Source organism: Salvia splendens, chromosome 10 (assembly GCF_004379255.2).
Source record: "Salvia splendens isolate huo1 chromosome 10, SspV2, whole genome shotgun sequence".
NCBI classification, from domain to species: domain Eukaryota; kingdom Viridiplantae; phylum Streptophyta; class Magnoliopsida; order Lamiales; family Lamiaceae; genus Salvia; species Salvia splendens.
The window spans coordinates 23,893,017-23,907,748 of NC_056041.1; the positions used below are offsets into that span (position 1 = coordinate 23,893,017).

The following is a 14,732-nucleotide window of genomic DNA, read 5'->3' on the forward strand; positions in this document are numbered from 1 at the left end:
ATCTCTAAGAGCATCAGCAATGGCGTCCGTCCCGGCAGAATTCCGACCGGCGTGCCGGAAGTCCCCGCGGGACGTCCGCCATTGTGCAAGGGAGGCACGGATACGGACATCCCCTGCGGACACCGGAGTTCTGCGGCGTTTTGCGGATATATGTCGTGAAGTCCGTGCGGACGTCCGCCATTGCGTTGACTCCCACGGACGTCCGTGCGGACGTCCCGATTATTGCATTAAATTTTTTTTATTGTGGGAAGTCCGTCGGGATTTCATTGGGGATGTCCGCCACTGTGCAGTGGGATATCCGTATGACATGACATCCGCAGTGGGATGTCCGTATGACGTGGCAGGAGGTGTTTTTGGGATGTCCGCCGGAACATCCGCACTATTGCTAATGCTCTAATGTTTATTTTACGTAGCTTGGATATATTTGAATTATTGAGTTTATGAAGGCTAGAATTAGTAAATTGTAGGAGAATATGCAATGTGAATTATTTCTTGGAACACAGAGATATATGTGACTGTAAAAGGCTATATAGTGGAGTATGTAATTGGACTTAAGTATTTTAACTTTAATTATATATAAGACACTAAGATTATGGAATTTTACAGGGTTATTGGATCTGTAAATATGTTGGTTAATTATAGATTTAGTTGAATATAGGTTATCTTGTATGCTAAAGATACGTAATGAATAAGAATTTAACTTGTATGAAATCTAAGTAACGACACTACTAGAAAAATGAGCTATTCTCACACTTACAATATGATACTTCATAAAAGATGTCAACATATATATCCAATAATCACATCATGGCATTTATAATATCTATTATTGTTGCATTTTAAATAAATGACAAGAGAGGATTCACTTAATGACATTTCCTTTACGTGTTTTATGCTAAATATTAAACCTAAATTTAGATATAAATTTAAATAGAAAATGTTAATCGGTATTGAGAATAAATATGCTCCTTTTTAGATTAAATAGAATATATTAAAACTATATTCTATTAATGATTAAATTTTGTTTAAAATTACTTTATTTATTATTAAAAATATTAGAAGCACGTTCATAAATTAGGGATAAGATTGCCCTTTTCAATTAATAAACAAATCATACATGTATTGTTTTTACTTTTGTTTTAATACGAATTGCAAATAAAAATATAAAATCAATTCACCAAGCTAGGATATGAATTTCACGGATCCAATATATCAACAATTCCTGCATCAACAAAAAAAAGAACAATATTTTGGAATGAAGTGAAAGAGGACAAGCTAGCGGACCAATCACCTTCCTCTTCTCCTCAAATGGTGAGTGGTGGTTAATGACGACCCAAAAAATATTCAATCAGTTACTTCTTCACTTATTGTACACGAATATTAATCTAAGTTTTAGCACATCAATCTATTAATGTATAATTATAGATTTGCAATTTACTCCTTTTCTTCTCCTGTACTCCACTTGTATTTAAAGTAAATATAATGGGCTTCATTGCAAATTGTCATAATTACAGTAAACCGAACCGAATATAATTGTCAAAATTACAGTACAAATTAATCTCTCTTGATAACCTCACCGTTCTCGTCTTTCTCATCCCTGCATCTCTATCATTCTTGACATCTGCCAATCTATTTGAGTCCAAGAATCCAATCGTTGTCTTCTTGTGTCCTCTATCTTCTTGTGTCCTTTATCTCTCTTGATATCTTTTATTTCCATTTAGTTATCTTTTGTTTTTCACTCCATATAATAGTTCTTTTTACATATAACGGATTCCCAACTACTTCACTAATGAATAACTTAACTGCTTGTAAATTAGAACACAACCAGAATAAATATGATTGTATATAATAACAGGTGATCTCTAAATTTATAATCATTATGTTATTCTATCTTTTTTCAATTCAAAATCAACTTTAAAATGCTTGTAAGAATTATAATAGTTTGGAGCTTGAGAATCCTAAATGCTAACATGGAAAGTGGACATACACTGAGGAGAAAAGGTATAGCTAGATAGATATTCTACAAGTTGAAAAGATATGCATTATATTTAATGAAGTGATTTTTTTGCTTGATATGTAGCTTTTTGTGGTAGAATCAAATATTTGTGTGGATAGAATATCTCCAGATTCTCGAGGCTGGGAATGTCTTAGTATTTGATAGTAACATTTGAACGCGTCTCATTTGAACTTTTATATTGATATGTTATGCTGATTTGATTTTTACTTTTGCAGGTATGGCCAATAGAAGTGGACTTAAAGTTTATGAACCAGTTGGGTGGGAATTGAAGCCAATTGGCAGAGTAAGTTGACTAAGTTCCAATAATATACATTTGATTATAACATGAACAAAATAAAAAGAAAGAGAAAGTGTTTGTTGATTATTTGTGTACCTCACAATGTAAAAAATTCCAGCTAAACTAGCTCAGGTGATACTCCTTTTAGATGTGTTCTAAAGAAGGGGACGAAGATCAGATTTTGTGCTATATTTTATATAGAGTAGCTTATAGATGAATGGATAATTGAGGAAATTAGTGAATAAGTGGGCTTTCTAGGTGTCTGCTAACTGTTTGTTATTTCTAGTGAATCCATGTCATGATGGATGTGTTGATATATGCTTTTTTCAATAACAAATACCTTAACACTAGTGTGCCATGTTTGTTTATTAATAGAGTTATTTGTTATGGTGGTGGCAGTTCATGGATACAGCCATCGATCTTATGAACAAGTCGTTTATTGATCGTTAGCAAAACAAGTCGTTTCCATCGGAGGAGGGACACAATTATTTTTTATCTATTAATAAGAATATGTTGTATATTTTGTGTGAAGGTCTATACATTTAAGAGTTGATTCAAATGAGCGATATCATTCTAGTGGTGTGTTAGTTAATCATTTGGATGATTGTTGGATTAGATTGTGATAGATATTTCTCTTATTCCATTGTGTTAACTAATCATTTGGACGTTTGTTGGCTTAGATTTTGATAGATTGTCCTCTAATTCCATTTACCACTTACAATGGAATCACTTATTTTTTGTTTTGTTTGTTTTATAGGATAGTGATCATATATCCAACTGCCTTGGTGAAATTGTGGAGGCTTTCTGTTTGCCGCTAGCTGCAAACTCAGGGCTGGAAGCTGAGATGAAGGCTCTGTTGGAAGGTATCCTGAGGGCTAAGAGCTATGGTAGGCATTTATGGATGGAAACGAATGCAGAAATATTGTGTTCAATCCTAGATAAGGGTCACATCTTGGGCCGGCAGAGACGAGACACACCATGATAGATATAAGAATCGCACTAAGAGTCTCACTAGGAGGATAACACATATCCGGAGAGAAGGCAACAAAGCGGCTGACTTGCTGGCGTCTCTTGGAAAGGAGAGTGTGGAGCCAAAGAGATGCATAGGAAGGTCAGCCCCCGGCCACAGTGAGAGCCTTGGTGAGACTTGACATTCTTGGCTGTTTTGGTTGCGTGGTGAGGATAGTTTTGATTTTGTTCTTTCTTTCTGTCTAGTTACTTGAGCATAGATTTTTGTTCTTTCATTATGTATAGTTTCTTGGGCACTCCACTTTTGGCTTTTGGCTTTGTCGAATTGTAATAATTGGATTTTTGTTATTCAAATTTAGCATTTTATTTGAATCGGTTGTTTATATAAATTTTGTTGGATGGTTAATAGCAATTTAATATGATTTTTTTACATTGAAAGTGGAAATGTAATTATATATTTAATAAAGATGTAAATATAAAAATTTGAAGGATTAAATGTAATTTATAAATATTTATAGGATGAAAATACAAATTATAGCAATTTGTAGGTCAAAAGTATAAATCAAATAAATATAGGTGGGAAGTTGTAATAATATATATTTGTGGGGTTTATTTATAAATTTTCGTGCATTTATATAGTGTAGTTTAAACTAATAGTTTGTGACACTACACATTGTGATGACAAAAGTTATTTCTTGACATTTTTTTAGTGTAATAAAGAATAATTTATCTTCACACTTTGCTTGTTATCACACTTTTTTTCCTCACACATACAATAAGTACCATTACACCTAAAGTGTCAAGATAATAGTTTTCTAATTGCATTTATACATGTCATAATATGTGAATTTTCTAGTGAATGCCAAAATAATTTTGTGGTTAACATGGGCTATGGATTTTATTTGGAACTATGATGATTATTGATATAGTGTAGAAAAATTATAGCAATGTCTAAATTATAACTATACGGAAGCGATGAGACTAACACCTGAATGATTATACGAATTGGATCAAGAAAGGATATAAGATTAGCTTTGATGTTTAAAGTATACTTTATGAATCAGTAATGTAGCATAATTGAAAAGGGAATTAAACTCATAGGAGTATAACTAATGAATTAATTTACTTTTCGACTATGGAAATGGATCCTAGACTTGATTTGATCGTGAGATTAGGATCTTGGGAAAGTATAAAAGTTAACATGAATTCATGGGAAAATTTCTAAGGATGTTTTCTAATTATAAAATATTTATTTCACTTAAAATATTAAGCTCTGAATAATAAGGTGTGAATAGTAATGGAACATTAGTAATTTTATTTGAACGATTTAATGAGATAAAATCGATAACAAGTGGATATATATCATAGATGACGATGTATGGAACGTGTATAAGTAATTTGAGAATTAATTTTAATGATATGGTAATTTTTATGAATTTATTAAAGTTATTAACATTGTCTATGAATAGTGCTGGGTGAATAGTAACTGAAGTCTTATCCACTTTAATTATATAGTTTAATGATGAGAAATAAGTATAAAAAATGAAAAAAGGTAGTCAATAATGGTATGCAAAGCAAGTTGAATTAAATTTAGAAATTTATTTGCCATTTAGTACATTTAGTGAATCTGTAACATAAGAGCATCCACAACCGTGCTCTTGCCAGCGGCACGGTTGTGGGCCCGGGCGGTACTATTCATGCCTGCTCTCTGGCAAGAGCACAACACCCACAACTGTGCTCTTCCGCAAGGACGAGCACAATTAATATAAAATTCAATTACACAAAAACATTTCCATAATATTAAAATTCATTTAAAACCCACAATAAATATTACAAATGACAAATAAAATTAAACATTGCATAATTAAAATCCTAAAAATTAAAAATTACATAATTAAAATCCTAAAAATTAAAAATTACATTCCGCTTCCGCCATAATATGGGTGAAATCCATTTGAGATTTTGAGTGGGGGATGAATGTGTTGATAGTTTGTATGAGAATTATGAATGAGAGATGAATGAGAGATGATTTGATGTGATAAATGGATGATGAATGTGTGTATTTATAGATGATTTTGGGGAAATAAAAAATAAAAAAAAATCAAAAAAATTCAGAAAAAACGGGAAAAAAACGGCCATATTTTTGGGATTTGGAAAATATTTTTTTTTTATTTTTTAGCATTATTTATAATTAAATACCGATTTTAAAAAAAAAATAAAAAAAAAGTTTAAACACAACGGCTATGCCGTTGACGAATGGGAGCGCGCCACGTGTGCGTCCGCTGGCACGGACGTGCTCGATACATCGAGCAGCGCCGTGCCAGCGGCGCGGCTGCAGCGGCGGCGGTCCTGCGCCTTGCCAACGGCGCGGACGGCGGTGGCGTCTTTCGCCACCGCTGCGGATGCTCTAATGGAGTTAGCTTATGAATAGTTGCCAGCCAATACTGATAGATGATGAATAAATGAGATTAAAGTATAAATATGTGGCATATAATGTTAATGAGGGCTACTGAATAATAATTGAAGGAATTAGATTGAGAGTAAATGAAATATAGAAATCAAGAGTTATGTTAAAGCTTATAGAATAAATTTGAGGTTATGAGATAATTATGAGTTTTGTGTGAGTAGTAAATGAAGCGAGAAGCTTATTGACAACAGTAAAGAGGAAGAAGGATTTGCAGTGACTTGAACGTTAAGGTGGTAAAGGGCTTATGCTCATAAGTCCATCAGGTAGTATACTTAACAGTTACGAGCCTAATTCTATTTTGTGACGCTATGTGCTATTATGTGATAATCGTAAACTTATGTTTCGTGTGATTATTTATGCAATCTGTGATATGGTAACATAGTTGGAAATGAAGTACTGTAAAATATGGAAATATTGGATGAAATTTGGTAATGAAATAACTTGACTAACAGATTGGGAATGATATGGAATTACGAGTGAGCATGATGCCATATGTGATACCACGTGCTTGGTTGATGTCGTTGGGTATAATTGGCATGTCATGTCATGTGATTGATTCTTTGGGGCCATGCGCGGTGGCGAAAATATGTTTATGCACCATTCACTCATGGGGGGGGGGCTATAAGGCCAAGTGGTTTATGATATATGATGATGAATTGCCCCATGAGCTATAATGCCATGCGGTATATGTAGATATGGGTGCACTATGTTCACTCATGGGGCTATAAGGCTAGGTGGTACATGATGATATATGATGATGAATTGCCACATGAGCTATAAGGCCAGGTGATACATGTACGAGTGCACTGTGTTGCTGCTTATTCGATCAGTCCACACGCGGTGGAAATATTTATGATTTTGATCGGGCCTCACGCGGGGGCATAATATTGTCTGTGTACTCATGGTGTCGCCAAGCACGTGGATGAAGGCTTAATGATATGATATGTGTGCTGATATTTTGCTTGATTACGTGTGGTTGATCGATGCTGACTTGAATTCGTGAATTATGTGTATCCAAGTGGTCAAACCGAAAACGTTGATGGGACTATGGATGCGATATGTGAAATCAATTTGAAACAGTTGTGGTATATGATTTGTGATTCAGTTATTGGTGAATGGTTCGTGTACCCTGATGGTTATTCCGAGCTTGTTGTAGGGCCATGGATGAAATATGATATGTGACATTAGTGCGATGTGATGGGTGGATGTCATATGGAATTATTCGATGCTTTATGTGAATCATTAATAACTGTGTAAATTATTGAAAGTTGTGTGGATATTGATCACTATTGATGTATTAACCAAATTCCATGATTGATATTTGTGCATATTGTTGGCTTCCGGGCATGTGTTGGTTATAGGCGAGATGTTGCTCGATTTATATTAGGAATAAACAAGATTGATGGGATACGAACTAAACAACTAAACAATAATTGCGAGCCCAATAGCAGTGACGGCCCATCAGCCCAAAACCCAAGAAAGAGTATCAGTTCGGCACAACCAAAGAGTTCGGTCACAGCCTATAGCTCGGTAGTATCAGTTAGGCACAACCAAAGAGTTCGGTCACAGCCTATAGCTCGGTAAAAGCCGACCAATCGAGCTCAACTCTCAGATCGGCAAAAGCTGATCGGCAAAGTTCAGCAGTTCGGTCTCAGTATTCGACCGAACAAGGAGATAGTGGACCCATGCAGGATCTCCACGACCTCCATTACACCCACGATCTATTTAGTGGTATTAAGCAGTTATCAACCCCCCTACCAGGGCTGCAAACCACGATCTTAGTTCGAATGTATAAATAGAACTTAGATCAGATAGACGAGGGTTAAGTTCTCTAGATCCTGAATCTCATATAGCAAATCAGTATTGTAATCTGTAAGCTAGATCAAGCAATACAAATTTGCCCTCTATTCTTCCCGTGGACGTAGATTTACCTCAGTAAATCGAACCACGTAATTTTCAGTGTTGTGATCTTCATTTATTACTTGCATTTATTCCCATCAAAAATTCGCTAAATCATCACTGGCGCCGTCTGTGGGAAACGACAGAAAACCAAAACTGTGATAAAAGCGAGTTTTTGATCCTCTTCCACCAAAAAATGCATACCAGATCACATAATACCCATACTTCCGTCCGTGATGAACGTGAGGAAGCTAGTCCAGCCCGTAGGTCTGGAAAACAGCCTCGGGAGAAATCTGCCTCCAGTTCTCACGGTGAAAGAACAAACCACTCAAAAAGTCATCGCACCGAGCCTCCCCAGCAGCTCGATTTGAATGAGGCTGTCAAGTTGTTCTTGGCTGAGAAGCAGGATGAGTTCTTAACATTCCTGCAAAAGAGCCAGAAGCCGGAGAAGAAAACGACGGATTCTCCCTCCCCCTCCAGACATGAAAGTCACTACCGCAGTAGTGTCGTATCTTCCAGGAGAAAGAATCCTCACCACCGATATGTTCCTTCTCCTCCTTGTTACCGAAATCACAGGAGAACTCCATCTCCACCATACCGTAGAGATGTCGGATTCGCTATGTATGGAGCGCTGAAGACTCCATTTTCGGATGATATCACCAGAACTCCGTTGCCACAGAATTACCGAACTCCGTCAGTGACTTATGACGGGTTAGTGGATCCTCATGATTTCCTGGGACGCTATCAGTATAATATGGCGAACCAAGGTCTCAATGAGGTTCATATGTGTAAGCTGTTTCCCGAGCTGCTCATCGGGAACGCAAGAAGGTGGTTTGATAGCCTCCCTCAAGGCAGCATTAGATCTTACAGAGATCTAATGGATGCTTTTCATAGGAGGTTCTTCCAGAAAGCTGAAACCCGAATCACTTCGGCTCAGCTGCTTTCTATACGTCAAGGTCGCGATGAAAAGATTAGCGACTTCATGACAAGATTCCACAAGGAATGCCTACAAGTAGATGATCTCAATGATCTACTTGTCATTTCGGCATTCCAAAATGGAATTCTGCCAGGAGCTCTCTACAGAAAGCTCGTTGAATGCAGTCCGCAAACAGCTCAAGAGATGTGGGACATTGCGGATCAGTTTTCTCGTGCTGATGAGGCAGACCGTCGAAAACGGTCTTTAGACAGCTCTTCCAGAGGAGACAAGAGGAAGCCCGATCATAGCGATCAGGGACATCCTCGCCGAACTCCTTTTGAAAGAATTCAAAGGGCACCGGTACAAGACAGATTGGGACCACGTCTCAATCCTGAGAAACCACCCGCTCAGTTCGTACCATTGAACAAGTCGAGAGCGGAAATTTTCGAACTGCATTCTGATGTGTTCGGAAAACCAAAGCCGATGACGAAATCGGCCACGCGCCGAAGTCAGGATAAATATTGCTCCTTCCATCAAGACCACGGTCACGATACCGAGGAGTGCCGAAATTTGGCAGCAGATATTGATGTTCTTGTGAAAGCAGGGACGTTAAAAAAATACCAAAGCAAGCCGCCGAAAAAGAATAAGAAACAGAGAAGTGCGAACTGCGCTCCTCAGGATCCTAAAAGGCAACAGGATCCCGAAGACGATGACGAGCCGCAATATGATGGAGTAATCCAGACTATTGACGCTCTCCCAGCCGGGAAGACTAAATCGTCTCTAAAATCAGAGCGCAGAGGCTTCAATCGAGAGGAGCCAACACATAAAAGGCTGAAGAAGGAGGAAGTAATTACATTTTCAGATGCAGATCCCGTCCCGGCCATTTCTCCTCATCAAGACGCTATTGTCATTCAAGCTGGAGTGGCAAACAAACTGATCCACAGAGTGTTTGTGGATACAAGAGCGTCGGTTAGCATTCTTTTTAAAGAATGTTTTGATAAACTGGAAGTGGATCCAGCTCGGCTCAGTCCGGCCCCACTTCCTCTGAAAAGTTTCGCCCAGGAGGACACCCGCCCTGAAGGTATTATCAGCCTTCCGATTACGGTAGGAAGAGCGCCTACTAGCTCCAGTACGGTGATCGAGTTTTTTGTGGTAAAAGCTCGATCCCCGTATAACATTATACTGGGAAGAGACTGGCTCAACACAGTTCGGGCCATTTGCTCTACTTATCACCTCACAATCAAGATCCCCACTAAAGGAGGGATAGCAGTCATCCGAGGTGATCAAAAGAGAGCAAAAGAATGTCTGCAGATTGCGCTTAAAAGTGCCGAACAATCAGATCGGCACCATCAAGCATAGCAATCACAGCAGCCGGAGTCAGAGGCAGGCGAAATGAACGAAGTCACACCGGAGCCGAACTCGATGAAAGTTCAGTTATACGAAGATGATCCATCCAGAACGGTCAAAATCGGTTTCGCGGGAACACCTCTACTCCGGGAAAAGACCATCCAGCTCCTCAAAGAGTACAAAGATATCTTTGCGTGGTCTCCGTTGGACATGACTGGAGTGTCTCCCGAGGTAATTACACATCGGTTAAATATTGATCCTTCAGTCCGGCCTATAAAACAGAAGCAAAGACTCTTTGCGGCAGAAAGAAATCAAGTCATCCATGACGAAGTCCGCCAATTACTGAAAGCGGATGTATTATTTGAAGTAAAATATCCTTCTTGAGTGGCCAATCCTGTGATGATCAAGAAAAAAGAAGGAGGATGGCGGATGTGCATAGATTTTACGGATCTAAATAAGCACTGTCCTAAAGATTGCTACCCCCTTCCCAACATAGATAAAAAAGTAGAAGCTCTGATAGGCTTCGAAATTTTCTGTTTTCTTGATTTGTATAAAGGATACCACCAAGTTTTAATGGATGAGAATGATGCTTCAAAAACGGCTTTCATTACTGACTTCGGTATTTTTGCTTATAAAAAGATTCCATTTGGTTTAAAGAATGCCGGAGCCACATATCAAAGGATGGTAGATAAGCTATTTCGGCACCTGATCGGAAAAGAGGTTGAGGTATATGTTGACGACATAGTTGTTAAAAGCAGAAGCACTTCGGAGTACGAAAACAATCTCAAATCCACTCTCGACGTGCTCAAAAAAGCCAACCTCAAACTCAATCCCCAAAAATGTACCTTTTTGGTAGATTCGGGAAAATTTCTGGGTTGTTGGGTTTCGAAGGAAGGACTCAAGGCAAATCCCCTAAAGGTTCAAGTTGTTCAGAACATGGCAATGCCGAAGTCCATACATGATGTGCAAAGGCTAACTGGATGTCTAGCCGCACTGAATAGATTCCTTTCCCAAGTAGCCGAAAAGCAAATGCCGTTCTTCAATGTTTTGAAGAAGGCACCAAAGTTTGAGTGGGGAGCCGAACAGAAAAAGGCTTTTGACGAACTCAAAAGTTATTTAACCGAACTTCCTACTCTCTCTGCTCCAGCAGATGCCGAAGTGATATTCTTATATTTAGCAGCATCAGATCAAACCATTAGCGCGGTGCTTGTACGAGAAGAAGGCCTAAAACAGCGTCCTATCTACTTTACAAGCCGAGCATTAAGAGGTCCCGAAACAAGGTATCAACCTCTGGAAAAAATTGCTCTGGCATTAGTAAATGCAGCAAGGAGACTGCGGCCATATTTCTATGCTCACAAAGTATGCGTCTTAACCGATCTTCCACTTCGGCAAGTTTTGACTAAGCCAGAAGCATCAGGCAGAATTGCCAAGTGGGCCATAGAGTTGGGAGAACATTCAATAGAATATCTACCTCGGAAAGCCATCAAGGGACAAGCCTTGGCAGATTTTCTTGTAGAGGCAAAGTTCGATCAGGCAATCCCTATTATTGCCGAACAGAAAAATCCTACCAATGATGAACTAACACAGCCCCAGAAACCCGAAGTAGAGCCGCCGGACTGTTGGATTGGATTCGTAGATGGAGCTTCGAATAAGACAGGAAGTGGAGCTGGTATTCTACTTATCGCTCCCGACGGACACGAAGTAACTTATTCACTTCGGTTCTTATTCCCAACCACTAATAACGAAGCCGAATACGAAGCCCTTCTTGCCGGACTTCAGTTAGCGCAACATCTACTTGTCAAATCTCTCAAAATTCATTGTGATTCACAAGTCATAGTGAATCACATGCTGGGTACAAGTGAAGCCCGTGGTGAAAGGATGAAAAAATACTTGGACAAAGCGCAAAGTATTAGCCGAAATTTCTCTTATTTTCGGATAATCCACATTCCCAGAGCGGGAAATAGCCGAGCAGATACTTTAAGTAAGTTGGCCTCATATCCGAGCTCAAAGGTGGAGGAATTACCGCACAGAAGCATTGATGAAGCTGAAGTACACTCAGTAACCAGTTCACCAAACTGGATGACGCCAATATTAAAGTATCTAGATCAAGGACAACTGCCCGAGGATAAGAGAGAAGCAAGGAAAATCACATGCCGAGCACGTCGGTATGAACTTCATGAAGGAGTCCTATACAGAAAGTCCTACCTTCAACCGTTATTGCGATGTGTAGGACCAGAAGAGACGGATTACATCCTTAGAGAAGTTCATGAAGGATCTTGCGGTAGCCACATCGGAGCTAGAGCATTAGCTAAAAAAGTTCTGAGATGGGGATATTATTGGCCAACTTTGGTACAAGAAGCAGTACAGCTAGTTAAGAAATGTACGAAATGCCAAATCCATGCAAATATCCCAAGGACGCCGCAGACTGATCTATGTGCTATGCAAAGCCCTTGGCCTTTTATGCAATGGAGCATAGACATAGTAGGACCACTACCACAAGCTCCCCGGCAAATGAAATTCTTGATCGTTGCCGTGGATTACTTCACAAAGTGGGTGGAGGCTGAACCATTAGCTACGATAACAAGCTCAAAGGCATTAGATTTTGTCTGGAAGAACATAGTTTGCCGATTTGGCATACCCCATATCCTCATTTCAGATAATGGGACTCAGTTTACTGACAAAACATTCAAGAATTGGTGCCAAGAGTTGAATATTCAACAGCGGTTCACTTCAGTCTCTCACCCACAAGCAAACGGACAAACGGAAGTAACAAACCGTACTTTGGTGAAAGGATTAAAAACTCGGTTAGAACAAGCCAAAGGACAATGGGTAGAAAATCTTCCTCAAGTCCTATGGTCTTACCGAACTACACCAAAAACCTCCAACGGTGAAACTCCGTACAGTCTAGTGTACGGCACTGAAGCCGTAATTCCGGTTGAGATCGGCATACCCAGCCCCCGAACCCTTAATTTCTCAACAGAACTGAATGGTGACGGACTGAGAGCCGAACTAGATCTTGCCGAAGAAAGAAGAGAATTGGCCTTCATAAAAGAAGCCAAGTACAAGGAGCAAGTAACCCGGTATTATAACCAAAGGGTGAAAAAGCTGCAGTTTCAAGTGGGAGATCTCGTATTGAGAAACAATGAAGTAAGCCGAGCAGAAAAGCTGGGCAAACTTGAACCCACATGGGAAGGTCCGTATCGGGTGTCAGAAGTCCTGGGAAAAGGGTCTTATAAATTAACCCACATGTCAGGAGAACAAGTACCCCGAACATGGCATATTTCCAACCTCAAGAAGTTCTATTTGTAAGAGGCAAGGTCCGGTCAGTCTTGTGTCTAGTTCGGTCCTAGGGTTATGTGCTTTCATATTTTTATTGCTCTTGTGTCTAGTTCGGTCCTAGGGTTATGTGCGTTTTGTCTCTTATAAATGTTACTGAGGTATATTGCTCCTTAAAGGCTGATCCCCTTTTTTTAGAGCATGTATTAAAGACAATTGTGAGTCCAAGCTTCTAAGGAAGATACAAGATTCCACAATTCAGCTTAAGAAACAAGCAATTCGTCTGAAACGAACTGCAATAAGCCGAAAACCACTCCGGTTAACTAGGGAAAGTCCAATCCAAGCGATAAAACTCGCCAAATAAGGACACTAACTCAGTCCGGTCAAAGAAGAGTTTACTTCATAAGACCGAGGACGAGTACAATAAATGAAATAAAAAATCGCTGAACTGTAAATACGCAGTGATAGAAGCGAAATGAAAAAATTTCATTTACTAAGTCTTGTTGGGCATACAATTCCGCTGCCCTACGAGAATGCGTTACACTATTACAAAGGACTATTCTACTGTCTACGATTGCTAAAGTTGAGCCACCTATCCGAAAAATCCTCATGATGCTGAGTTCGGGCGTTCCGAGCAGATGAAGAATAAGTAGGTGGGCGAGATGCTCTGATCGACCTACCGCCTCTTCCCTGAGTCCGGGAAGTTCTAGCACCTCGGCGGCGAAGAGTCTCTTCACGAAGCATTCGCTGATCTTGCTCACTCATATTCACAACTCCTCTACGAACTTCAGGGCGTTCTTGTCTTGACGTTTCCGGTTGCTCCTGAGTCCGTTGCTGATTTGCAGTAGAAATTTGAGTAAGTGAATTAGAGGTTTGAGTTGGAGTGTGAGCATCTGTTAGCGGGAAACGGCTAAGGAATCTCTCGATTGAGGGACGCCGGGAAAGAATGATGTCGTACAGAGAAGCCAAGCGCCGCAATGATTTCACAACTTGTTGGCAAGCCGAGCTCTCCAGCACATTGTTCTTCCGGAGTACATGAAGCTTCTCCCACTGTTCATCAACTTGATTCTGAACTTCAGATATAGTCATTCCCCCGCGCCCGCAGATGAAATCTTCATATGCAGTCCTCTCAGCGATGACAGTATTCAGCTCGGCCTCCAGATCTTTCTTTATGGACTCTAAGTCCTTATTGTTGGACTCCAGCTCCACTAAACGAGCCAAGAGTTCATCATACTTCATCTGGTCATCTATAGCTTTTTTCTCAGCTTCATTTAAAGCCAAAGAGTATAGCCGCTTCCAGTGAAGTACCTCCAGCTCCTTAGAGTTAAGAATACGAAGCAGCTATGTCAGTTCGGCATTTCAGTTTACCGAGCAGGCAGTAAACCACAATAGGAGTAAAAGAGATTAAGAAAAGCTATAAGGAAGACACGAATGTAGAAAGAAGAATTTTTTTCATTCGCAAGAAAAAATTTACACAAGGAGGGCTTCAAGGCCATTTTACAAATAGAAAGAAAGAAACTAAACTAAGAGAAGGGAGACGAAATCATACTCCGCCAGTTTCATC

General features: G+C 39.4%; 1 protein-coding gene across 2 annotated transcripts; it reads left to right on the forward strand.

Annotated features, from left to right (window-relative positions):
- Positions 1–1,582: 1,582 nt before the first annotated feature.
- On the forward strand, positions 1,583–3,629 carry LOC121751152. 2 transcript variants are annotated; one of them, XM_042145868.1, is made up of 3 exons: positions 1,583–2,001; positions 2,233–2,300; positions 3,052–3,629. In XM_042145868.1, exons 1-3 carry the CDS (start codon positions 1,920–1,922, stop codon positions 3,274–3,276), a joined length of 375 nt encoding a protein of 124 aa, XP_042001802.1. In that variant the 5' UTR covers positions 1,583–1,919; the 3' UTR covers positions 3,277–3,629. The 2 variants fall into 2 exon arrangements, 1 of the variants encoding a protein (XP_042001802.1); XR_006040005.1 differs by lacking the exon at positions 1,583–2,001 and having other exon boundaries at positions 2,012–2,426.
- The last annotated feature ends 11,103 nt before the right edge of the window (positions 3,630–14,732 follow it).